We start from the raw sequence: 27,605 nt of genomic DNA on the forward strand, positions 1-27,605 counted from the left end.
TGGAGGGACTTCTTATTGAAAGGAAGACCAGATCCCCAGAATGCCTTAGGAAAATGGAGTCATGCAGGGGGTGGGAAACAATAGCTCACTATAGAGGTCTGTATTGATCAACTAATGCCCTAAAGCAAGAGATTTACCTCAAAACTGCTTGTGGGCACAAAGTAAATGCAACTCTCTGACAGCCAGGTCTGATGGATGCACTTTTAATGACAGCAATAATAATATAATCATACAAGGGAGGAAACAAAGGACAAATGGAATGTACCCAGGAATTATTCTTTATGCCAATATAGTTATATGAAAAAATTTAATGTGTGGCAACCAGAAAATACTCCCTTTGGCTCTTACACTTTGATATTTGACTAGTTGTTCCATTCTCATGTCTCCTTTATTTTGTTTCTCTGGTACCTTCATCACCTCGAAAGGCAAAAGCAACCAGCAAGAGTGATGTGAGACACAGCAGAGCCTCACAAGGCCTCAGGCCCGGGCTGCTGGGCCTGTGCTCACTGGCCTCCCAGACAGTTGCCTGGGCCCCGAGGCCTTGCACCCGAGCCTCTGGGCTTCTGCGCCAAACCTGAATTCAGGGCCTCTCCTCAGCCCTTTGCCTGTCTCCCCTGTTAAACTGTGTGGTTCCTGGGACAGAGATAATTCCAAATTTTACAGAATTTGGAAACAGAACTGTTTCATTCATTCAATAGCTAAGACATACTAAGGTCAAACTATCTCAGTATGGCAGGAGGAAAGGAACGTTCCATTTTGTAAGCAACCTTTGCGTTACGTCCATAACCCACATGAAGGGAGTGATCATGGCCGCCCTTGAAGAGCAGAGTAGGGAACTGCAGTACTGTGTGGTAGATAATGGGGAGCCAATGAAAAAAGCAGTAAAGGTTACTTCGTTTTCCACAGTGAAGCCCACATAAGCTGACTTTTATCTACATTTCCCATGTGGGCCAAACTGGTCTGTTTGATGTTCTCGGAATCCACGTTTTGCCATCTTCCTTGAGCTTCTACTCAGGTCATTTTTGTCCACTTTGTCTACCAAGAGCCAAGTCATTTTTACAAGACCAATTCAAGTGTGCTCTAGTCCATAAAGGCCTTTTTTTTTTTCTTTTAAATTTCTGTTCTCAGAAATGGCCTCTTCCCTGTGCAATTGTATTTTACTTATTGTTTGTACCATTCACATAGTACTGGCTATATCCCCATCTCATATTATTTGTGTTTATATCTCATTCATTGTCCCATCAGATAGGCAGCTTCCAGAGGCCAATGATCATGGACCATATTTCTTGAATTCCCCATCCATCCATCATGCAGAATACTCAGAATAGGTGCTCAATAAATACTACTTGGATGAATGAATGAACTTTTGGTGCAGGGCTATCGGCTTCATGTAAAAGGGTCTGCTTCCTTAAAGCCCAGCATTTATCTATGAAGGTTTATCTGCTTTGTTGAAAGTTAGCATTGTAAGTCATTAGTTCTAATTAATAGAGAAAATCAGCATCAACTCAGGCAATGGGAATAAAATTTTCTATTTTCATCTTTAGTGAAAATAACGGAAACAATGATTTTAGGGGATGATTCATCAAACTCACTTGGCTGGGCAATGCTTTTGAAGATGAATTGAAAGATGTAGTCTTAGGGCGCCTGGGTGGCTCAGTCGGTTAAGCAGCTGCCTTCGGCTCAGGTCATGATCCCAGGGTCCTGGGATTGAGCCCCTCACCAGGCTCCCTCCTCAGCAGTCTGCTTCTCCCTCTGCCCCTCCCCCTGTTTGTGCATTCTTTCTCTCTCTCTCTCTCAAATAAATAAAATCTAGAAAAAAAGAAAAGAAAGATGTAGTCTCCATGTGGAGTCTCCAGCCTCTCATCTCCAGAGACTTCTCATTCTGACAAGTGAATTCACAAGCCAGAGACAAGAGGATCCAGTAGGAAAGTCTACAGCAATCGGTTCAGTTTATGCCCTACTGGTATTTGGGTTAAAAGCATTATTTCTTTATAATAAAGAGTAAAAATTATTTCTAATTACTATAATACCAACAACAAAGATATATTCCCATTACTCTTTCCAGCAAATATATTATCAATAATTGATTTTTTAAAAATGGGAAGATTGTTTCCAGCACAATAAAGAACTCTAGATACCCAGAAATCTCTTGTTATAAAGCCCCTTTAAAAACGATGAATTATAGGAAACACTTTTTGAATACACAATAATGAGCCCACAAAGAAGCAGGGCCAAAATTCTTGAGAACTAAAAATGAAGAGGAAGCAACACTGAGCTGTTGAAGTTGAAGCTGTGGCTGACTTGGGGTGTTTGCTTCATAGTTACAAAAAGGTTTGGATCTGAAAGTTTACATGTGGGATAGCATAGAAGGCCTTGGGCCCATTCAAGATGGGAGGTGGAGTCAAGGCCCATTACATAAAACAACCAGAGGGCACATCCTCTTTGAAAGGATGGGTTAGAAAAATACGCCCACTACCAGGGAAGGAACAGGAAATCTGTCTGTCTTGCACTTTAGGGTAGGAAAAAGTCTTCCTTTGTGATTCAGCACTACAGACCTACTCTCATTGGCATGATCAGAGAAACCTTAAGCTGAGGATTAGCTGAAAGTGGTCTAAAGCTTGACACAGTCAAATATAAATTTTCTCTGGAAGGGCACATGCAAGACTCACAGATGGAGTCCCCTTCATTAAATGGAAGCTCACCATCTAAAATTACAAGACCTATAACAAACCACCATGAATGAAAGCAGGAGAAACTAACAGACTCCACTGACCTGGAGTATAAAATCATTGTGTTTAAGATGTATAATAGATAAAAAGGGAATCAAAGAGAAGAGAAGAGACTTTCACTTTTGGCCAAGATGGAATAGCCCACCCTCTTAGAATTAAAATCTCTGGACATAATACAGTGAACCAATACCGGGAAACACTGAAGGGTGGAAAGAAGGAGGAGGACAGGTTAGGCACCTCGGGACTCAAGGGATGATGTGACGGTGGCTTCTCTGGGTTTTCTTTTTGCTTCTCATATATCCCCAGTGGGGTACTGGAGACGCATAGGCCCCAAAACTGCTAACATGCACAGGCAAAAGCCCATTCTCTTCATCCGAAGGACTATGAAAACCTTTTTGATAATACCTGCCCTACTCCAGCCAAACACTAAAGAAAAAAACCGCTTCCCACCTAAGAGTACCTGTGGGGCTGAGCTGGAAGCTGAGCCGTGGTGGGAGGAGCATGATCCACCAGGCTGATGCTATATTAAAACCCTCAAGAAAAAAGAAAAGGAAAATCAAATAAATTATGGCCTATCCATACAGTGGAATTGTATATAATTTTCAAGTAGATTTTCAAGTAGATTTTCAAACTTGTCCACAATATATGAAGTGAAAGAAAAAAAACAAAAACAGGCCATATAAGAAAATAATATGCATCCATAGGATGATCACATTTTTTATCGTGTGTGTGTGTGTGTCTGTGTGTGTGTGTGTCTAAGCTGCACACACACAAGACTCTGGGAGGATTTATATTTGCCAGGGTAGTTACAGGGGACTGTTAATTTTCAAGCAATACCAAAGCATATACTATATTTTTAATGAACATGTATTACTTTTCTACATAACCGAAACAGTAAAACTATTCCTTCTTTGGGGGGAAAAAAAATTACCATGGAAAGGTACCCAGGCAACAAATGATAATTAACCCATTTTCGCCAGAAGGTTTATACAAAGAGGCTAATACCTGTGTCTGAGTGGTGAAATTATGAGTACTTTTTTCTAGCTCTCAAATTTCCCATAAAACAGTCATATTTCATAATTTGTAAAATTTGGTTTTAAAATTACAGTTCACAAGTCAACCTGCACCATTAAGAAGCAAGAATAATGCCACAGTAGGGCCAGGTTGAAAGAGATTTATGTGTGACAGAAACAAGCAAATGGAGTAAGATGTGAACGGGACAAGGGCAAGGTTACTACTAACAACCTCCTGCTCAGCCAGTCCTGTGCCTTCCCCACTGCACATACCCAGTCCTGCACCACACCCTTCTTTCCTGGTTGTGTTAGAATCACCCATCAACCTCATGTGGAGGATCATGGACTCAATATTGCTGCATGGGATAGTGACATTATGTATGGACAGAAGCAATTTCTAGCAAAACAGTTTGACCACTCTATTTTTTGTGTAAGCACAAAAATACAGTGAACAATAAAAAGCCTGCAAGCATGACTGAATGCAATTGCAGTGAAAAAGAGGCAATCATCAGGTCAGAGTGAGTTCATGCAAACCACTGTTTCCCAAAGCATTCTCAAATGGAACGCTGGTCTTGTGAAATGCTCCTTGAGGAAAGGATTCTGGGGTCAAATAAGTATGGAAAGTACCTCTTTCTCTTAGCTTCACATAATAACATCTTGAAGGCACTGAGGAGTCCTGTCATGGGGGGAAACCAGTTGAACTGTCTTTAATTCAGTATTTCTTGAACTTATTAGGTCACTAGATTCTATCTTTTGGATAATCCTTACTGACCTATGGCAGACCATTCTCAGATAAATGTTGATCTAGAGGGTGATGATAGCCAAGGCATGAGGCTTTTCCCCGGAGCCCAGGAAATGCACAGAGAGATTGTGGAAAGAACTGGGGTTATGTGTGCTGAGCTCTTCAATCCCATGCACACAGTTTTATAGAAATACCACACCAGAGAGGAGACAGCTCGTACAGGAAGAAGTCAGTTTACATAGGTAAGTTCTTGCACGTTCCCAGGGCAATAATCTTTTGGATCTTATGCTTCCTTCTGAATATTAGGATTGGGATTTGTTTGTTTTTAATCCAAAGTTTGGTCATACTTAGTGTTTGATTTTTAAGAAGGATAGTGAACTTTCTAGCCCTTCTGCAATAGTTAATAAGAGATGAGTTTCCTCATGCTCCACACATAAAATTTTCACACCTTATTTGTACAAACTACCATCAAATTCAATAGACATCTAAAGATGGCATTTGCCTTAATGGCCCTATTCAGTGTTTTGTTTCCCTCTGGACTCTTAGGCGTGAGTTTGTGCATACTTAACAATTGAGGTGGGTCAAATTAGCCCTAATTGTGCTCACTAAACATTTCTTACATGGCTGTTATTTTAATGATAATATTACAAATGCAACATTTGTTATTCTCCTCATTGCTTATTTACACATTAAATGACACAGCCACACTGTTACTTCTTGCTTCCTTCCAGTCGTCTCTGTGATGCTATAGATGAGGGAAGGTGCTCCTTGGTAGAGAGGCTGCACACCATCTCACTGCTGAGAAGGGAAAACTGACCAACCCTTTGAGACAGAATGGACTCCCCCCTCACGGAAGATGGTAAGTTAACAAGTAGTAAATGATAGCCTCGTGCCCTGAAAGAAGCTGTAGGTGAGAACTACCACTAACCAACCATGAAGAATCCCTTTGGGGATTTTAAGATTGGGTTTTTATATAGTTTGGTATGATTTAGTTATTTCCCCCAGAAGGACTGTCTGCTTTAATCAGATAATTTTGTTCCCTCATGTAAGACACTGAAGCCAGGAGAAAGGTCTGTTCCAATAGCCTCAATAAGAACACAGTATCTCCTCATAGATGGACTTGGGCAGTATGTAGCCAGGGGCTTAAAAACCATCCACATCCTTTTTATACAGTAATCCTACTTCCGGAAGTCTGTCCTCAAGAAAAAACCCAAATTTTGGTCAAAGATTTTTATTCAAGGAAGTTCATTTCAGTGTTATTTATAATAGAGAAAAGTTGGGAGCATCATTTATGTTCAACAGGAAAGGAATGATTAACTAAATTGTGGCATATTCACATGTGGGAATTTTGGACAGCCATTACAAAATCCAATTTTCAAGGATTATTTAATGACTTTGGAAACGTTCTCACTATAAAGTTAAGTAATGAAAGCAGGACACTAGTGGGAATACAAAATGTACAACCTCTATGGTGGGAAATTTGGCAATCTCTACTATAATTTCATGCCCATTAACCCTTTGACCCAGCAGTTCTATTTCCAGAAACCTATCCCAAAGATACACTGGCAAATACACAAAGTGATAGATGTGCACCATTATTCATTATAACATTATTCATAATAGCAAGAGTAGAAATAACCCAAATGCCCATCATCAGGTGATTGGGATAGATTATCATATGCACAAAATGGGACATACACAGCTGTAAAGGGAGTAAAAACTTTCTGCTCAGAATATGTTGTTTAAAAAAATCAAGATACAGAACAATTTATATAATATGCCACCTTTTGTGTAAGTTAACCAAATTCAATTATTTGGGGGGTTTTAAAAAAACCCTTGAGAGTTCATCTGTGGGGCATGTGACAGTTTGTTTCTATACAATGTCTGTCACTTACTTCTGTTCAGTGAGTCTCAACTGGGGATGATTTTACCCCCTTCTCCCCCCGCCCCCCCGCAGGGAACATTTGGCAATGTCTGAAAGCAAATTTTGGTTGTTACAGTGGAGGGTTGTGCTACTGGTATCTAGCAAGGAAAGGCCAGGGATGCTATTCAGCACCATACAATGCCCAGGACAGCCCCCACAAAGCATCATCTGGCCCAAAATGTCAGTAGTGCTGAGGTTAAGAAATCCTGAATTAGCACTTCCATCTCAGGCCAGGTATGTACCATCTTCCTCATCAAAATATTGCTGTCATGAGAGTATTGGTATTATTACTGAGAAACTCTTCCATACACAAATACAAAATATATCTACATATTAGGATTAAGTGATTATTAATTATATTAATGTTAAGAACTAAGATTTTCACAATTAGAGAAAAGGTACAAATATAATCAAATAATTTAACTAAAGCTCTTGTAATCTTAAATTTGGATGGGAAATACTAGTATGAAGTCATTATTTGCTTCTTTTTAAAACTATGTATTTCCCTAGTTCTGCCCAATTAAAAGGCCAAGAAGCAATGAAAACCCAGTTAGCAAGGAGCACCCCTGTAAGATTGCAATCTCTAAATATTATTTTTCCCACTAAAGGATACAATGAGCGCAATCCAGACAGTTTAGATGTATTACAAGACAGTCTCCCTGACAATCAAGTCAATGGCAAGTGGGAAAAAAGGGAGAGGAGGGATGTTCTAGATTAAAGGAGACTTAAGGAAAAAACCAATTACAAAATTCAAACCTTGTTTGGATACCAGTTCAGTAAATTAATTGTACAAAGACATCTTGGAGCAGTCTGGGAAATCTGAATGTAAATTGGGTATTAGATGATATGGAGGAATTACTGTTAATCTTGTTGGGGGTGGTAATGGCATTGTACAGTAATGGAAGAAAATGTCCTTTTTTAAAAAGATGTATACTGAAGTATATTGTGAGAGGTGACATGACGATAGGGACAGGACAATCTGGGATATACTTTAAGGTCCTGCAGCAAAACGAGGGAGGGGGCAGGAATAGATTAAATCAATTGGGCAAGGGCCACCTGGGTGGCTCAGTCGGCTAAGCGTCTGCCCTCGGCTCAGGTCATGATTTCAGGATCCTGGGATCAAACCCCATGTCGGGCTCCCTGGTCAGTGGGGAGCCTGCTTTTCCCTCTCCCTCTGTGCGCGCTCTCTCTCTCAAATTAATAAAATCTTTAAAAATCAATAAATCAGTTGGGCAAGATGTTAGTTACTGAAACTGGGAAATGGTGGGTGCTTTTTCCTCTTCTTTAGTGTCTGTTTGGAATTTTTCATAATAAGAAGTTTTTCTAGAGCCCAGCACTGCTCAAGGATGGGTCAGAAAGAACATATTTGTTCCAAGGTACATTGTAATGATGCAGGCAAAGCTCAAAAGCATGTGCGTATTTGTCATTTACCATGATGAGGGGCAATTCTTTTGGAAAAGACTTCCAAGCTTTAATATTTGATTGATTGCCTTTTTTTTCCTTCTCTGATCATTTTATTTGGGGTTTACCAAAAACTGATCACCTAGGGGAAATTGTGGCAGCACAGTAACTTCCTCAACAAAGTCCTAGGTATTCACTGGGAGTAGAAGGTTTTCTGTTCCTGTAGAAAATGTGTCGGTTCCCTCAGGGTGCACGGACGTTCCCAGAGCCATGCACAGACCCTCTCCAGCTGACTCCCACATCACCTGGGACAGGAGTAAAGTGCATATGATCAACCCTATTTCAAATGGATGAAGCAATGGAGATTCTTTCTCTGAGGGATTTCACAGTCACATTTAAATGACAGTTCTCTGCTTGGACGTCACTTTAATATTTGTATATAAATACCTGTATCATGAACACATAAATGCTGATCACCTTACACATTAGTGAAGTCTTACAAATTTAAGGGGAGGTGGAACCAGGTTGAAATTAGGAATATATTTAAAATAACAGATTACATGTGAACATAACCATCTCTTTTCAGTGACTTCTTTGGGAGCCTAGATGACCAGCAAGAGAAACAACAGAAGAGTTTCTCTTTTGTCTTTGCATGTGGAAACAGAAATGGTTGGGGTAGGGGGGAGAGTCGGGGGATAGTGTGACAAGTCCCAGCTCTGTTGCAGATTTGCTATTGACTTTGGGTGGATTGACCTTCCTTGTCCTTGCTCCCTGTCTGTGAATGGGAAAAACAGCACTCCCTTATCTGTCTCCTGTCTTACCTGCAACTCAAAAGAAATAATGTATGTGAAAATATTCTTGGAACTATAAAGGGACTATAATTATTTTTTTAAATATACTCTCCAAATAGATATTGTTTTTCCCTAGTCAAACTCTCTTATTTCCCAATTCCACTTCTAGAATTGTTCTTAAACCACTCTGGGATACAATTTAAATAAAAGACTCTGAGAGTAGATTATATTCTCAATTAGAGATTATTTAGCTTTCTATTTACTATGCAACATTAAAGATTTTCCTCCTAATTAAAAAAAAAAGTTTGATTTTAATACTGTTAAAGTATAAACATATTATTTCTGGAATATTCCTTGAATCCTGCCTGAACACTTTGGCATTTTATAGTTCTCTGCCAAAGCCCTGCTCAAATATAGTAAATAATTTGACTTGAAACTCCAAATGTCCATTTTATTTTTTGAAAGATTTTATTTAGTTATTTGAGAGAGAAGGAAAGAGAACACAAGCAGGGAGAGGGGCGGGGGAGAGGGAGAAACAGACTCCTCTCTGAACATGGAGCCTGAGGTAGGGCTCAACATGGGGCTCAATCCCAGGACGCTGAGATCATGACCTGAGCTGAAGTCAGACACTTAACCAACTGAGCCACCCAGGTGCCCCAAAATGTCCATTTTAAATATTGTTAGTGGTAGGCCTGGCCTATGTTCCTTCTATTAAGGCAGATTCTTTCATGGTACAGATAGCAAGGACTGAGGACTTGACCAGGAAAGACTTCCGATTAATCCCCCAGGGCTGGAACCAAACAATGAGCCTTTGCCCAAAATGGTCAACATAGTGTCTTCATCCGTACTCAGTGGCTCATGAAAATGTATTCAAGGGGCACCTGGATAGCTCAGTCAGTTAAGCATTAGACTCTATTTTGGCTCAGGTCATGATCTCTGGGTTGTGGGATAAAGCCCCACAGAGGGCTCTGCACTCAGCAGGGAGTCCGCTTGAGATTCTCTCTTTCCATCTTTTTCTGCCCCTCTAGGGCATTTGCTCTCAAATAAATAAATCTTTTTAAAAAATGTATTCAAACTGTAACAAGATCTCTTACCATGGCAGGTTAGAGGCTGCTAAGACAAACACGAGATCTTCTGAGCGAGCCAGCCCATCCATTTGCACCAGTAACTCTGTCTTCATTCGAAGGCTTCCTTCATGTTCTCCCCTACAGAGAGACACAGAGGTGAGAGTCTCCCAAGACGTGGAGCCTTTGCTCCCAGGACAAGCGTTGCATTCACATCGATGACTCGGTGCCTGTAGAACATGTTCCCTGCCTCATTCTAAGGAGCCGCTTGTACTAGAGTTGGAGGAAACAAGCAGGTTGGTACTATCTTCACATAGAGGGTGATAGAAAGGAAGTAAATGACCATATTGAAAAGAAAACCAAAGGCTGGCCGTGAACTCGAAAACAGCTGAAAAGTAGACAGCCCTGATGGACTTAATGCAGCCAGGCTGTGTCTACCTGCAGGACTATCTGCCCTTGGTGAAAACAGTGTCATTGAGAAGAATCCTTTCATTTCTGTAGCGGGCATAAAAGTACTCTTATACACAGTATTTCTTTTGGCATAATTTGTGGATATAATCTATTGAAGAAGAGAGATGAGCTACTACATGAATCTATTTCATTCTCTTCTAATAACCAAGATAATGCCATGGAAAGTATGCTTTCCTTACACAGCAGATTGAGGCTGTCTTCTGTGCAAATTCACCTTCTGAGCCCCACCCCCACCACGGCCAAAGACCCTCCCAACAAGGAGGATCTCACTACAGGACCTAACGATCTAAATTGGCTCTAAACACTGACTACATTCAGCAGGTTCTCCTTCCTCTTGACTTGTATAGACTGAAGTAAAAGGACAAAAAATGCATTTCTCGGACCGCACAACATTCAGCCTCTCATCGCTGCGTGTGTTATCGTGGCAGCATCATTTAGGTATGTGTTTTTTCAAGAACTGTGCCACTAAGAGAAAGGAGAGTCTCACAGTAGAGTTGTATGTTTATTTAGCATTTACTCATCATTTTTCTCTTAACATCATATGACCCACGAAGTCTTCAGAGCACTGCCCTTACTCCCTGACCCTTTGAAGACTCTACTTTCAGGGCCCAAGTTCCAGACAAGGAAGCTGACGTTTGGGAGCCCACCCAAGGATAGTTGATGAAGTTCCCAAATTAGCACATTCAAAGCTGTGGGGAAGCCTGGGAGTGGAGATGGACAGAGCGAATGAAGCCCAAGGGCACCGATCACTATGGTAAGGCAGCCAGGTGGGCCGGGTCTTCGCAGATGGGGTGAGCACCAGGGTGATCTGCGTGATGGGTGCCCAGCCGGGTGCCTGTGCACTGGGCTGCTCCCATCAGGTCCTGAATAGAAAGACAGGGTGTCCCAGCCTGGGGCTGACTAGCACCCATTAAAGCCATGGCAATTTTCCCATTTAAGTCAATGCTACCAATGCCATGCCTCTTGGGTGCATCTTAATGGTTGCTTTGCCGTTAGGAAAATGATTTTCAATAAGTAAAATTTCATAAATTGTATTGTAGTTATACATCCAAGAAGCTAAATATTTGCCTCTTATTACTACTAGTTCTTCCTTGATAATGGACCATTAGAGGCCATTAATAAATGCAGCTTTGTTGAGATTGCCCAGAGACGTGTTCTTCCAAGCCAGGTTTAGTAAAAAGTTTCAAAGAAGAATACTTCTGACTAAGACAGAAAGACTTTCTTAAAACACACACACACACACACAGAAGGCTCACTGCAGTCTGAGATGTGTTCTTTCCTGCTGGGGACATTAGTGGACACTTAGTCTTTAGAGATGACATATGTGACATATTTAAAATCAGGCTGAGCCCACAACCTGATGTCACGGAGAAGTGGTGGCTTCCCTGGCCTCACACACCTTGTCGAGGGCTGCCTCTCGGGACTTGGCCTTTGCAGCCCCATTCCCCGCAGGCAGCCCCTCTGGCTCCAGAGGACGTGGTCACAACAGCTATTTTGAGCCAGCAAGACCGTTATGGCAGCCTGGGATCATGGGGCTGGGTGATCTTCAGGCCTGAAAACCACTCTGTGGGGGTAGGGGGAAGAGAGGATGACATTTCCTCCGGTTATAAAAACTACTTAAATCAGCTATTCAGTTAACAGGATCTAATTTAAAGACCTTTCCATGTGTCTGCAGAAAATTTGTGGGCTTATTAATAGGCTCATTCTGCTGGTAAATGTCGATGGGCTTCCGACCATCAAACACACTTACAAGAGGAGAGAAGTGATGACCAAAAAAAAAAAAAAAAAACCCTGTCTGTTACCCAGGAGCCGTGCCTCTCTGACTCATCACTGACTCCAGCTCGTCCAGGAAGATGGTGGAGGGGGCGTGATAGCGGGCAAGTTCAAATAACACCTGGGTGGGAGAAAAGCAACCACATATTCAAATTCATATACTTAAGTTCAAGTTCCCTGATGCTCCTAGAGATTAAAAGCTTAGGATGGCTGTAATATTAAGCATTTATGCTGCACTCTGTTCTTTCACAATAACTTTATAATCATTGCAATTATTTCTCCTTAACAAAACCCCATGGATGGTCCAATTGTTTCCACTTATCACTTGATAAAATTAGAGACAGAGAGAGTTAGTGGTGAGCTCAAGGTTACTAATCATAAATGGGAGAGCTTAAGATACAACTCAATTCCTGAGCTTCTAGTCAGTTAATTAGCCCCTGAGACTCCCTGCCAATCATATGTTCCATATGGACACAAAAGCCTTGGAATGTTTAAACTCATTTGATGATTTTCCCTTAACCTTTAGGGACAATGAAGGTTATTCTTAGAAGGAAGGATTGTAGGGAGAGGATACAGTTCCAGTCATGGGTAACAAGGCTGAAGAATTTTGCCCCTTTCTACTCCCCATATTACTCCTTGGGGCCCCCATTCCACTCCAAGCATTGTTGTTTGGTAGGCTCAGGTACTCGAAGGCAATTCCCAATTGAATAAAATGTTTCATTCCAAAATAAAATATTATAGACTGAACAAGAACAGGAAAGCAGCCAGCAAAAGAACAGACATATAAAAACAAAATAAAGAGCTCTAAAGGGAGATGTGGTGGTGATGAAAAGAGTATAAAAAACTAAACCTTTCTTTTTTTTAACCTTGAAACTGATCTCTTGAGCACCATATATAATTCTTCACTGGTTGATCGGAGAAAGCAGTAGAGATTTAGAAAAGAATAGAGCTTCTTTAATAGGCATAGGGGATTTATTCTCCATGTCACTTAGCACTAGCAAAGCATCACAGAACAAATAAGAGGAGAAGAGCCCAGAAAAGGCCAGATTGCGGTTTTCATGAGTAGTGGCAGGTTATCCCTTATAGGTCTCCCTGTCACTGAGTGGGAAATTCCTCACCTTCACCACTGCGTGCACGTATGGTACATCCATGCTCATCCTCAAGTATTTTCCTTTCACAGAATCCTATTTCATTCAGCCGAGACCACTGGCTCAGCCTAATGAACTGAGAGAACAGTATCAATGCTGGGACACACATCACAAATGCCTTTTCGACACAATAGAGACCCTCTCATTAGAAGCCAGTAACTTGTTTTCCTTATCACAAAAAAAAGCCCAAATATAACTGATATTAAGGATGATTACAACAGCAGCAATCTTCCCAATGAAAAGTGGAATATCAGAACTCTTTAATAGAACCACACATGTTTTTAGGGTGCTCCCTAAGGTGCAGAGAGACCAAGAGGCTCTACAAGACCAAACATCCAGTTGGAAGGAGAACCACATCTGGAGCCTATGTCTCCATAATGACCACGCCACTGCTCTTTCCAGTGCCAGAGAATATATAGAATTCCGGGTAAGTGCTCTGGAAGCATTAGTCTAAAATTTTCAAAAGTACTTGGAGGAAGTTAAATCATATGGTTGGGGGGCAGGGGGAGGGTGTTGAAAGATGTAAGCACCAACAGGTGTGTGCATTTGCTAAAGAGACCACTCAACTATTCAATAGCATCAATTCCTAGGAGGCAAGAACATTAGGAGGGGAGGGAGGAACATAACCCAAGGGTTCCCTATAAATAACTCTTCAATTGGAATAGAAAGAGAAACAAATGGTAGGAAAGTGTCTCTAATTTAGAGGAAGGTCCTTAAGGGCTCTCTTGATCTGAAAACTTCATAGTAAAGATTTTTTTTTTTAAAGATTTTTTTTATTTATTTGAGACAGAGAGAATGAGAGAGAGAGAGCACATGAGAGGGGGGAGGGTCAGAGGCAGAAGCAGGCTCCCCACCGAGCAGGGAGCCCGATGCGGGACTCGATCCAGGGACTCCAGGATCATGACCTGAGCCGAAGGCAGTCGCTTAACCAACTGAGCCACCCAGGCGCCCCATAGTAAAGATCTTGACAGCATGACCAAGATTTTCCAGGTGAGGATCTTTCCAAGAGCTCAGAAAATAATTTCTGAAAGGATAGAAGATGAGATCCTTTAAAGTTAGCAGAGGTTATCTATTTTCCTGTTGAATTATTTTTTTAAATATCCAAAACCAAAAATGCATTTCGCAGAAAAAAAGAAAATACAAGTATCTTCTAAACCTATAAAAAGATGCTCAAGTTCATTCAGAATTAAATAAATGCATATTTGAGCACTGAAATATTACTTTCACTATCAGATTGGCAAAGATTTTTAAATTTAAGTACTGCAAGGGTTGGCCAGGGTGGGGGAAGCAAATGAGCAGTGCATGTCATTGATGGGTGTGTAAGCTGGTGCAACGCTGTCGTCAGGTAATTTGGCAATCAGTGATTTTTCATTCTCTCTGACCTAGCAACTCTACTTCAAAGAAATTGTCCTACACTACTATGTATGCAAGGACACGTATATAGTAAGATTGTTTACTGTAGCTTTGTTCATGATAGCAAGAGACTAGAAACAACCTAAATGTCCATTAAGAAAAGACAGGTTAATTACATTTTGGTATACTCAGGCAATGAAATGCCTTGCAGACTTATAAAAAGAACTGTTCTGTCTATAATAGTGTGGAACAACAGCCAAGTTTTATTGTTGAGTGTGGAAAAAAACCAAAAGGTATACAAGGTTATGTGTCATATGTTCCGACTTGTATTTAATAAGGAAGGGAGATATAGATGGAAGTTGTTGATATTAGTATAGATATAGATAAATGTCCTGAAAGGCTGCTCTAGCAAACTGTAGTAGGGAGAGGGCTCAAGGGTCTATATTCCCTTTTGTACCTTTTTTTTTTTCCAAAATACTAGGGTTTTTTTTTTTTTTTAAGATTTGTTTATCGGGGTGCCTATGTGGCTCAGTCATTAAGCATCTGCCTTCGGCTCAGGTCATGATCTCAGGGTCCTGGGATCGAGCCCCACATTGGGCTCCCTGCTCAGCGGGAAGCCTGCTCCTCCCTCTCCCACTCCCCCTGCTTGTGTTTCCTCTCTCGCTGTGCCTCTCTCTGTCAAATAAATAAATAAAATCTTAAAAAAAAAAAAAAGATTTGTTTATTTATTTTAGAGAGAGAAAGAGAGGGAGCGTGAGTGGGAGGAAGGGGAGAGGGAGAGAGAGAATCCTCAAGCAGACTCCCTGCTGAGAGTAGAGCCTGATGTGGGGCTTGATCCCAGGACCCTGAAATCATGACCTGAGCCGAGATTATGACCTGAGCCGAGATCAAGAGTCGGCCACTTAACTGACTGAGCCACCCAGGCACCCCAACGCTAGTTATTTTTTTAAAATATTTGGGAAAGGAAGGGGAGAAATTAGGGGAGGAATCATTTCCTCACCCTTAGAATTCTAACAAAATAATACTGAAGCAAAGGAAAACTTTAGTTAAATAAAATGTTCACACAGAATGGAGAGTCCTTGTTAAATGACTTTTCTGGCTATCCAACATTAAACAAGACAATTCTTTTAGTAGTTTCAATATTCATTGAGAATATTCATAAAAGGGGCGCCTGGGTGGCTCAGTCGGTTGAGCATCTGCCTTCGGCTCAAGTCATGATCCCAGGACCCTGGGACAGAGTCCTGCCTTAGGCTCCCTGCTCAGTGGGGAGTCTGCTTCTCACTCTGCCTTTCCCACTGCTCATACTTGCGCATGTGCATGTGCTCTCTTTCTCTGAAATAAATGAATAAAATCTTTGAGAAAAAAGAATATTCATAAAATATTTGAATTTATTCTTCTGTTTAGGGAAGTCCTGTCCAGGGAATATAATGTAATCTTTCTTTGAGCATCTTGCAGTGTTTTGTGCTCACAGTTGTAAACACCACTTTTTGTGACAGGAGATGAATCTAAACGGATTCTGGGGGCATCTTGTAAAAGTTTTATTGTTCCTCAGCACATAGAAATGGAATGTTAAAAAAAAGTCTTCAGGCTGATGAAGATTTTATAGTTAGTTGGATTTTAGCTAACTGAAATCAAACTAACTAGTATCACATAGAACCCACAAATTTGGGGCACCTGGGTGGCTCAGTTGGTTAAGCGACTGGCTTCGGCTCAGGTCATGATCCTGGAGTCCCGGGATCGAGTCCCGCATCGGGCTCCCTGCTCGGCAGGGAGTCTGCTTCTCCCTCTGACCCTCCCCCCTCTTATGTGCTCTCTCTCTCTCTCTCAAATAAATAAATACAATCTTCAAGAAAAAAAAAGAACCCACAAATTTAGGAACAGGTAAGATCCAACCCCACCTTTAGACCTGATACTAAGGTAGACTCAAAAAACAAAGAAACAGATGTCAACATGGATTTCCACAAATTACAGTCTTGAAGGGGTGATAAGAATTTATAAAAACTTACACATTCGAAGTAACTTGAGAAAAGTATCAAAGTAATAAATAATAGGTCATTTTAAGTAAATCAATCCTGAAAAATATTCTGACTTCCAAGTAAGCCATAATATTTTGAGAATGAGTCATCCAAGGGAATGTAACTTAAGCCTAATATTTTAGAGTAATTTCTTTTCAGAAAATACATGGTATTTACATTGACTTAGTATTGATTTCTTACCAGTCATTCTACAGAATTCAACTATTTAACAGGACTTCTGAGAAGGGCCCACCTTACACTGAGGTATAAATCATAAACAGATGTTCTCTTAAGGTGACTGGAAAGTATAGTAAAATTTTATAATGTAAAATTTCATATTATATTTTACATAAAATATATTTTATATTTCTCTCCTAAGGAGCAGAAAAAACTGTAAGGCTATGGGGCACTGTGGAGGAAAGTTGCTCAGGGCATCTGAAAAAATAATTGTTTTCTTTTTTTTTTAAAGATTTTATTTATTTATTTGACAGAGAGAGACACAGCAAGAGAGGGAACACAAGCAGGGGGAGTGGGAGAGGGAGAAGCAGGCTCCCCGCAGAGCAGGGAGGCCGATGCGGGACTCGATCCCAGGACCCCGGGATCATGACCTGAGCCGAAGGCAGTCGCTTAACCAACTGAGCCACCCAGGCGCCCCAAAAAATAATTGTTTTCAATTTCTTGATTCTTTCTGAGAGTATCTAGTGTAGGGACTAGCATATGGTAGTAGCTTCTCAATAAATGTTAACTGAATATACTGCACATGCTTAATAATAAATGCTTCTTGAATGAAGAAAAAAATATTCCACTTCATAAACAACCTTTGTCCCAGCTTCTGTTCCTAAGCTACAGGAATCAAAAAAAGGACTGTTGGTCACATTCCTGAAGGAAAGGAGATCATGTTTTGCTGATGGGGACAGGATTAATATCCACATATAATAGTCAACCCATCTCCTGGGCTTTCGGTAATCAAAATCCAGGGTAAATTCTAACATATAAATCACTTAAAAACAAATAAGCTCTAACATCATTTTGTACCATCGTATTCTCCTGGAGCTTATTCTAAAAAAGGCAAAATCAAGAATTCCTACCCGAACAAGTTTTTCGGAATCCCCTCTCCATTTGCTGACAATGGTAGATGCAGAAATGTTAAAGAAGGTGGTTTTGCACTCCGTGGCCACAGCTTTGGCTAGTAAAGTCTTTCCTGTACCTAGAGACACATGGGGATAAAACATGAGTGACACCTGAACTCCATCCCCCTGCTTACAGATAGAAGTCAGTCTCACAAGTGAAAAAGGAGGTGGTTACCCAGCACTCATCAGCCTCCGGCCCGGATGAGGACAGATAGGGCAACTCATCCTCAGCACACACTTGATATCAAGACCAAAACAGAAAGATTCCTTTACCTGGAGGGCCATACAGCAGCAGTCCTTTCCAGGGAGAAAGGATTCCTGTAAACAGCTGTGGGTACTGTGGAAACAAGGAACAAAGATGAGGTTTGGCATCACTACATCAGCCTGCACACGGTTAGCACAGACAAATGAAGGAAGCTGGAGTGAAACACGGCACAACTCAGAGAGTCAAGTCTTCCTTTTCTTAAGGCTGGCTGCTTCTGTTTACATCATTATTTACCCCAGTTTTACTTTCACACTTGATAGCCATGCCTGGCTTAATTTTTGTGGCTTTTTAAAAGAGCAGTTTTGGGGCGCCTGGGTGGCTCAGTCGTTAAGTGTCTGCCTTCGGCTCAGGTCATGATCCTAGGGTCCTGGGATCGAGCCCCGCATCGGGCTCCCTGCTTAGCGGGGAGCCTGCTTCTCCTTCTCCCTCTGTCTACCACTCTGCCTACTTGTGCTCTCTCTCTGTCAAATAAATAAATAAAATCTTAAAAAAAATAAAAAATAAAATAAAAGAGCAGTTTTGTTTTTTTTTTTTTTTAAGGAAAAGAAAGGCATATCCAGGTACTTTCCCGCTCCGGTAGTTATTTCCTACATACATAACATCATTTCCCCCGGAGTTCTATGTATAGGGCAATCTTTTGAATGTTGTGAACCAGGAATACCCTTTAAGATAAACACTAAAACCAACAACAGAGGTGTATATTAATAAAGCACAAAGCTATGGCAAAGCCTGATTTAGAAGTTGGGAACATTCAGTGCTGGATGCATTATGAGACAAGGACTCCAAACAGGGCATGCGAGGATTTCAGTGATTCTCTCTCATTAGTTCAAATTCAGACAGTCTGGAGGGTAGGGAGAGTTGATGGAGAACACGGGAGAAGGAAAAACAATAGTAAAATTGTAACCAGCTACTGGTTTCTTGCTGATGCTGATGCCATAACATACAAAGCTTATAACACCACTGAGTTAACATATCCAGAGTTTCAATGAGATGGTCTGTCCTTTCCCAGGAGACTTGTACTGTAGAGCTGCTTAGAGGAAAGGCTGAATAAACTTCTACTAATTCTGAATGCCAGTATATTCCTTACCCCCATGTCTGAACACAGGAAGAAAGTGGGGGAGACCATCCAAATTTATTGATTTTTGTCTCATTAGAATAGAAGCAACCAAAAATCAGGGGATGTGTGGGCTCAGTGGTAAGAATCAATAGACTATTCAATACAATCAATGTGTTATCTTGACTTTGAGAGGCCACAGAAAATGGTCACAAATTATCTGCAGCTCCTTCCACCGAGGGGCAGAGTATATTTCTGCCTCTCAGTAGAGTATGTTTCTCCACCCCTTGAATCTGGACTTGGCCTTGTGATCTTGGCCACTGAGACATTAGCAAATATAAGAAGAGACTTGAAAATATAAGGACTATAAGAAGAGACATGAAAAATGCTGTTGGATTGAGACCTGCCCTTTCTCACTTCTGTCTGGGAAGTGTGTGTCGCCACAGGAACAAGACTGGGCCTGCCTGCTGGAGGATGAGAGGCACGTGGACAAGTCTCAGTCGTCCTGTCTATCGCAGCTTTCCCAGCCAGGCTGGCTGGTGCCCCAGACATGTGAGTAAGCCCAGCCAGTACCAGGTGGAAAAGAGATGAGCTGGCCCCACTGAGCCTAGGCCAGACTGCCTACCGCCACAACTGCACACAAATAAATGATTGTTGTTTTAAGGCACAACGTTTTGGGGTGGTCTGTTACACAGCCAAAGCTATGTGGTACACAGACCTTCTCGTCACCACAGTCATAAACCCGACATGGAACGTCTTGTTTTCCTATTTTCCTTCCTGTTTCATGAAACGCTCTGCACAGAGACTTGTCAGGAAAAAGCAGTAAGCATAACATGATGGCTTTACTGGCCAGTGCCCTGGAAGGGGCTGTCTAGTCTTCACAAAAAGTCAAAAGCAGAACCTCAGATGATGGGGGTATGGGGCGGGGGGTAAGATCTATAGAAATAAAGTGAGAGGCCCTCTCTTAGAGGAGGCCTTTCTACTATAATAAGTATATTTTTAGGGAGGCAGGCTAATTTGAACCAATCTATAGTAACTGACAAGTCATCTGCATTAGAGTCTTAGATCTTAAATGATCACTTGAACAGACCTGCCTTGAACCAATATGTAACATGATTTCAAATTGCCTGCAATCGACAGGGCCTTGGCACTCCAGTGTTTAACCAAGTATTGTGACAAAGGCAAAAAGTTAACTCGATGACAGAAGAACAGCCTGCCCTTCTCTTCCTGATGGGTGCATGACATACAGTTTGTCCCATGGATAATGAACAGGAACAACCCCCAAGAGGCTTCCCATCCTTACCCTGATAGGGTACACAACAGCTTCTTTGACTAACTGCTTGGCTGCATCGAGTCCAATGATGTCATTCCACTTTATGTTTGGATTATGGAGATAAATGTCCTGCAATGCACATTTGATCATTTTGTTAAAACTAATGTTTTCCTCCACAGCTGTAATAAACACAGGAGCAGAAGACCACTTGACTTACAATAGAACATAAAGTGCTGGTGATAAAAACTCCCCATATTAGATATATGTATATATACGCCTTGTAATTATGGGCTAGTTCACCAAATGGATGCCATGAACACATTCCGTGATTTTCCCTGAAGAAGAGATTGATGAGATAATATGGTACCTTTAAGAGGAAACAAAATCTCCTAACGATGGACTATACCTGTCTTCAGTCAATAGCAAACCATGCTGATTTATGACTGTAATCAAAGAAGCTACAGAATATGCCTTCAAATTACATTGGCTTTTACTGCAAAACGGAGTTCCCAGCCAGGGCCTGGCCTCGCTTGCTCCTTGATCTCGCAAACGCTTTCTTAATTTGTGGCCTAAAAGAGATAATGCTCCTCTGAAACCAATTTCTCTTTTTCCCTAGTGATCTCTCCCTACTTTCCATCAGGAGCAATTGCGTCTACAGAATTCAAGGAAGCTAACAAGCAAGCAAAAGCGCGGTTTGCCCTCTCCTAGTGGAGCCCTGTAGCAGCCATCTGGGGCAATCAATTAAGGTAGCTTTTACTGATAACTAATTTACAGTTTCCAAACTTCAATTCCACAGGACGCCTCAGAACAGCCGCTCAGGGCCTTTCTCAGTAGGGGCAGTTCCAAGCATACTGAGTATCTAGTGTTACATCAGAAAAAGCTTCCTTTTAAAAGTCATTCTGAGTGACTACAGAACAATCTGGTAACTATTTTTATAGTCATTTAATTTTTTTAAAGATCTGTTTGTTTATTTGAGAGTGTCTGTGCACCTGAATGGAAGGAGGGGCAGAGAGAGAGAATCTTCAAGCAGACTCCCAGCTGAGTGCGGAGCTCACCGCAGGGCTCAATCTCATGACCCTGAGATCATGACCTGAGCCAAAACCGAGAGTTGGACACTTAGCTGATTAAGCCACCCAGGTTCCCCTATATTTATCTAATTTTTAAATAATACATACACATCGTTCAAAATATAAAAATATGTTTTTGGGAGCGCCTGGGTGGCTCAGTCGTTAAGCGTCTGCCTTCGGCGCAGGTCTTGATCCCAGGGTCCTGGGATGGAGCCCCACATCGGGTGGCTTTCTCTTTTCCTGCTCAGCAGGAAGCCTGCTTCTCCCTCTCCCACTCCCCCTGTTTGTGTTCCCTCTCTCGCTGTCTCTCTCTCTGTCAAATAAATAAATAAAATCTTTAAAAATAGGGCGCCTGGGTGGCTCAGTTGGTTAAGAAACTGCCTTCGGCTCAGGTCATGATCCTGGAGTCCTGGGATCGAGTCCCGCATCGGGCTCCCTGCTCAGCGGGGAGTCTGCTTCTCCCTCTGGCCCTCCCCCCTCTCATGCTCTATCTCATTCTCTCTCTCAAATAAATAGATAAGATCTTTAAAAAAAAAAAATCTTTAAAAATAAATAAAATGAATAAATAAAATTTAAAAATTTTTTTAAAAAATATGTTTTTTCAATGCTGGTGAGATGTTATATCCCCATCCCTGTCCCCCATCCTCCCACAACCCCTCCACCATGACTGACCACTTTTATTAGCGAAAATATTCATACGAGTGATTTTGGTGGTGCGTCATAGGCATGATCCACTGATACAGCGAAAAGAAAGGACTCCGTCTTCCAAAATCTTGGGAGAACGCCCCGTATTTAGATTGTGGATCTGCAGGATAGCCCACCACCCACTCACATACTTATTACCACACTTTCTTAGGAAAAGCTTGGCACAGAGTGGGGATTCATCTACCCTGGAATTCAAAGCATCCATAGATCAGAGCAGTATTTCTTGCCCTCGTCTAGAGCTGACATTGAGTTCCACAGAGCAGTGTTTAATTTCCCAATAGGAAGTTCCTCCTTATAGCAACAAAAGTTATCAGTCATGAGGTGGTGATCTCCCCATCACTGTAAGCATTCAAGCAGAGACTGGATGACTACTTCCCATGGTATTGTAGAAAAGATGCTGGGTGGAATCATTTTAGGCCACTTCTACTCTGTAACTCTGTCATCGCTAGTCATGTTGTCTTTTTGCAGAAACAGTAATGAGACTATTGATTTTTAAGGGCATTAAAATTTTTTTTTCTCTGCTCTCCTTTGCATCCTAATTACCACAGCCTGGCTCAGACCTCATCCTCTCTCACTAGTAATAACTTGGGAGCTGGTCTCCTCATCTCCATTTCTTTGATATCCAGCCACCACACTGTCATTAGGACAGACTAAAAGCACATTTGAGTATCCCATTCTCCCAATGGACACCTTTCAGATTTCCCATGTCCTACAGGCCACTTCCAGCCCTGGGCTAGTGCTCACTGTGCCCCTTACTTGGCCTCTCTCTGCAGCCCCCTTCCCCACCACTCCTTGTGGCTCATTCAGCTCAAAGCTGTACAATTTCCAGGTGTGTTGTTTGGTCCAGAACCCTCCACCCTTCCTCTTGTGCATTTTCGTGTGCCTGTTTCTTGTGTATCTTCTTTCCTAATGCTTTCCCTACCCTTTGGCACAAAATACCCCTCCTTTATGTTCTCCAAGTGCACCTTACCCATGGGATGAAAGACTTTTATAGGCAAGGTCTGTGTCTGATTCGTTCATCTTTGTGTTTCTAGCCCCCAGCACATGCTTGATACCTAATAGGGGCAGTAACAGCAGCTGAACTGAACAGCCAGAGCTAGAGAACCATTAATTACTGCAGAATATCTGTGCATTTTTTGGAGCATATTAAACATCTCTCTGAGTCTGCTTGGGTTTCAGTCTTTCATTAAATATGAGATTGCTGGATATCAGATAAGTACCCTATAACTCAGGAATCTATTCTGTTTCCAAGGAACTTGCTCAAAGTCACATGGCTAGAAAGAGAAGGATGTAGAAATCAAATCCAGCTCAACTGATCCCAGAGCTGATTCCAGTCGTTAACCATGAGACTTCACTGTTTTTAAATTCTGGAGGGTAGGGAGGTGGGTGGGGGGATGGGATAATGGTGACGGGCAGTAAGGAGAGCACGTGATGTGATGAGCACTGGGTGTTATATGCAACTGATGAATTGCTGAACTCTACATCTAAAAGTAATGATGTACTATATGTTGGCTAACTGAATTTAAATTTTCTAAAAAAAGAAGAAATTAAATAAATTCTGGAGGGTAAGCTTAAAAACCAGTAGTCCAGATGATAAGCTCTTTCCTGCTAATCTTGTTTTTCTTGGAAATTTCCAATTATGAAATCATCATACTCCCAACATCTCTGTTTCTAGACTTTGACTGTTTAAACAAGACACAGGCATGCTCTTTCCTTCTCTAAGAGGCTTTCTTTCCTTAACTCTTGGCTCTGCTCTAAAACCTTTCACCTGTCCCTTCCCTTCTAAGTCTTTTTCCCTTTTGGTTTTCTTGGCCTCTGTAGTGAGATGGTGGGCTTTTTGTATTGTAATTTTATGATTCTATAATTTATTTATCATGCATTATTGTGCCTCTAAACAATATGAGTGCCTTTGCAAGTGGGGGCACTTTATAAATAAATGATCATATTTATTGTTATTAATAAAAGAAGCAGCCCACAATGTTCCAGGAGCCCCAATCCACCTCCGTAAATTTGTGAATTGAATATCAGATCTTACCCGGCTCACCACGGCTGCCAATTCTCGCATCTCACTATTCATGCCAATAAATGCACTCAGAGGTTTCAACAATCGTTCCTGACGATAGGAACAGAAAGCTTTACGTTACAATATTGCTCATAATTTAGAAAGCAAAACGGGGCGTGGATCTCGGTGACATAAGTGGTGGCAGGTTGCTGTGACCTTCGATTTGATCTCAAGGTTTCTCTGGACTCAAAATTATATTTCTGAAGTTCGTCTAGATGTTGGTAGTTTGCAAGATGAATGTCACATCTTAGCCACTTACTGAGGGGTCGGGGTTACAGTCAAAGCTGTTCAGGCCAAGTTCGCTGGTTGCTCCTTTGATGGCATCTGTGAGCAGCCCTCGGAAGTCAATGATTTGGCCCTGAAAGGGAGTAATGGTTATTTCCACCATTAAAACATGGGGGAAGACTATCCCTAATTGCTCAGCTTCAGTCAGTCAAGTCACATTTATGTATCCTGGTATGTAGGGCAAACGTAATGTGAGGCTTTAAAAAGAACCTGCACTAATCATAAACGAGACAATTTCTTCAAGTTGGGCACTCTAGAAAAAAAAAATTAAGTTGCAAATAAACTCTTCAGAATGAAGTTGGTTTGAATGAAAATTCACAAGCATTTTTCTGACACCATGCCCTCTGCTTGCTTACAGGTCTGCCTCCCCTATGTTGTCTGGTCCTGGGAAACATCCCCCACACAGGAAGAACTCATTGGCGTAAGAGTAATGATAGCTCCCGCTTACTAACTATCATGTACGTTCTCCACTCAGTAGAGTCCCATCTAACAAGTGGCTTAAGGCCAGGATTCAAACCCAGGTATCTGTCTCCCATACTCCTCCCAGCGCCCCCTTGACTTCCCCACAGGCAGAAGGAAAAAGGAAGGATGCGTGCAGAAAACGAATAATGGCAGCAGTCGCCAGCACTTACTGAGTGCATGTTATATGCCAGGCACTGTGCTAACACTCTCCGCTCATGATATTTAAAGCACACACTGATTATTTCCATTTTCTAGATAAGAGAAATGAGGCTTGGCAAGATTGAACAACTTTCCCAAGATCACACAGCTGGGAAAGTCTGAGCAGGGTTTTGAACCTAGGCAATCTGACTAGTGCCTTTAAGAACACCATGCCTACTAAATTTGTAGGGGGGCTCAGGAACCCCGAAGCTAGGGGCCCTAACATGGCATTGATAGACCCATTTTGGAGATGGGCCCCTGGCCATATACCCTTGTTCAGTTTATGAACATTGGTAGTGCTAGGAAGAAAGCCATCTACATTTTAACCCTGAGGACACTTCTGCTGGAAAGAGAACTTATAACCAGACTCCTTCAAAGGTTAAGTGCTGGGTTAAATAGTCCCTTCCTTGTGACCTGATCAGAGACAACTATTCATATCAATGTGAGATGTTCACGGGAGAAACTAGGGCCACAAAATTACTAGGCCAAAGTGGCTGAAAACACAATGAAATTGGCAGAGGTGAACTGGGAAGTATTTCTCCGAGGGAGGCACTGATCTGAATGCATCATCTCCCGCGATCACCTCTATAATTGAGGCCCTCCCAAGGAGCCAGTTAAGGCCAATGAGAGCTCCCTTCATTTCCAGGGAGAGGCTCCCAGCTTCCCCTCCAAGCACACACAGCCAGAGTCTTGTTTACCCAAGAAGAGCCGGCCGGAGGTAAATCTGAAGTCCTGTAGTCTGAGAACTTGCCCAAAGAAAGAGAGGTGGCTCTTACAAGAAATACAGCCCCTGAAGTTATAATCAAGAGAAAGCTGTTGATGTTGATACTGCTTCTTCGCATCTCCAAAGGACATGTGTTCACCTGCTTTTTGCCTACATCTACCCAATCAGTCTTTGCTATTTGAGCAGCTCTTATTTATGAATCAAGACACGAGGTTCATTATGAAAGGGGTAGAGATATCTATTAGGAACAAGATCCACCCTATTTGAACTGGGGTTTCATGGTTCACGTGAAATGACAGTTAAGCCTAGAACCACAGCCCCAGGGAGACAAGGTGCCACCACTGGTCAACCACCACAGGCAGGGAGGAGGAGAAGGATGAGTACGCCACCGTAACGCCTTCAATAACGCAGAACACCAGCATTTACCGTTTCAATCACAGGATGTTTAAGCCGACAGTGACGTTAGAAGCCATCTCTTCCAAACCCCTGAGTTTACAAATAGGGAGACTGAGCTTCTTAGAGATGGGGAGTTCCTTCAAGACCATTCATCCAGAAAGGAGATTCAGACCAGAACCCCAGGGCTCTAATCCTCACCCAGTGTTCTTCTCAGCCCACCTCATAGCCAGGCTCTAACCATTCTATATTAGCTTTTCTATTTGACAACAGTAACATTTTTTAATTTTCATTTTTAGAAAGAAAAGGGATTTCCCCTTTTGGTGCTAGGTTCATGAATTCCACTTACTTTTTGTGGGCGGACATTTTCTTCTCCACTGCCTTTGTTGATTCCTGATATACTCAAGCCAAAGTCAGCACTCTCCGCGTGAGAATTAGTGACAGCCTCCTGAAGAAAGAGGAAGCCAGTGGGAAGTCAGCCATGGAAAGCAAGTTACAGAGGCCGGTAGAAACTGCCAATTCCATCGTCCCAAATCACACGCTGGATATCAGTTCAGTAGATAGGAACCCCATGTGCCACTTCTGTGCAGTCCCAACAAGATGAGTTCGCTGGCTGCCTGCGCCACGTGGGAAGAGCTGTCGCTGGAAGCCATGGGCTCCAAGGAGCTTTTCCAGTGGAGGAAACCATGGTGCCTCAGCCCAAACCCACACTGGCTTTTCTCCTGTGACCAGAGGTGTTTGATGCTGGGAGTGGCTGAGTTTGGAGATGGAGCAGAGTCAATAGTCAACCAGCCACCTGTGGAATTCTCTTGCCCCACCTTCACCTCCCTTCCACCTGAGTCAGACTACACTGGCCAGAGGTATACAACCTCTTTGAGAGTGCGAGATTCCTTCTGACAATTGAGTTTCATGATTACTCCTTTCTCTCCCACTGGGCATCTCTGACATCCAGTCTTCCCATTCCTTTTCCCAATTTCAATTGGTTCTCTTTCCTCTGAAACCTGGTATGTTTGTCCCAACCCAGGGAGGTTCCAGGTATGGGTCCCCTGAGTCAGGAGCCATTGATCTCACCCACCTGCTGGGCTCTCTCCTCTTGCTGTCCACCCTATCCCCAAGATTGTCCAGTGTGGAGGTCCGGAGTGGGGACCAACCATGTGTGCTTTGGAGAAACCCAGTCATTCCTGAGACTATCCCTGGCCTAATCTAAGGAGCCCAGGGATGTGCTTTGGGACAGGAAGGCTTGCCACCTACAGTTACCGCAAATGGGATGACTGAGCATTGTAGCAACCAGGCCCCCTGCTTTGACTGGGCCCAGGGCTAACCCCTCAAAGCCTGTCACCCAGCACTCTGACCAGAGGAAAGGCTAGGGGGAGGAAGGAGACCTCCCACTCAAATTAAAAAACATTAGGAAGACTAGAGATTTGCCTGTGGTTTTAATCCAGAAGAAAATCTACAATTTAACAAAATCACACAGCATTTTAAAAACATTGTCCTTAAATAAATAAATGTGACTTTTTTCTTGGAGCTATTTCTCAGCCACCTGCAATTTTACCAATGCCAAGC

General features: G+C 42.1%; 1 protein-coding gene and 2 long non-coding RNA genes across 3 annotated transcripts in view; 2 read left to right on the plus strand and 1 right to left on the minus strand.

Annotated features, from left to right (window-relative positions):
- KATNAL2 (katanin catalytic subunit A1 like 2) overlaps positions 1 to 27,605 on the minus strand; it is a 70,218-nt gene that overhangs the window by 8,253 nt on the left and 34,360 nt on the right. Inside the window, exons 6-13 of the mRNA XM_064577641.1 lie at positions 26,392 to 26,490; positions 24,240 to 24,338; positions 23,954 to 24,031; positions 20,177 to 20,275; positions 17,828 to 17,891; positions 17,513 to 17,631; positions 11,938 to 12,029; positions 9,695 to 9,805 (exon numbers count right to left, since the gene is read on the minus strand). Of these exons, the coding sequence (XP_064433711.1) occupies positions 9,695 to 9,805; positions 11,938 to 12,029; positions 17,513 to 17,631; positions 17,828 to 17,891; positions 20,177 to 20,275; positions 23,954 to 24,031; positions 24,240 to 24,338; positions 26,392 to 26,490 (761 nt within the window). The remainder of the gene's footprint in view (positions 1 to 9,694; positions 9,806 to 11,937; positions 12,030 to 17,512; positions 17,632 to 17,827; positions 17,892 to 20,176; positions 20,276 to 23,953; positions 24,032 to 24,239; positions 24,339 to 26,391; positions 26,491 to 27,605) is intronic.
- Positions 1,910 to 9,828, plus strand: LOC123852619 (uncharacterized). The gene is made up of 3 exons (XR_006792952.2): positions 1,910 to 4,726; positions 5,216 to 5,343; positions 9,703 to 9,828. It is a non-coding gene; the product is annotated as an uncharacterized LOC123852619 (long non-coding RNA).
- Positions 12,291 to 26,994, plus strand: LOC135362455 (uncharacterized). Its single transcript, XR_010407191.1, has 4 exons — positions 12,291 to 13,483; positions 19,305 to 19,425; positions 20,763 to 20,892; positions 24,624 to 26,994. It is a non-coding gene; the product is annotated as an uncharacterized LOC135362455 (long non-coding RNA).

Source organism: Mirounga angustirostris, unplaced genomic scaffold (assembly GCF_029215605.1).
Source record: "Mirounga angustirostris isolate CCGP_5_RB_7025 unplaced genomic scaffold, mMirAng1.0.hap1 SCAF_14, whole genome shotgun sequence".
Classification (NCBI taxonomy): Eukaryota; Metazoa; Chordata; class Mammalia; order Carnivora; family Phocidae; genus Mirounga; species Mirounga angustirostris.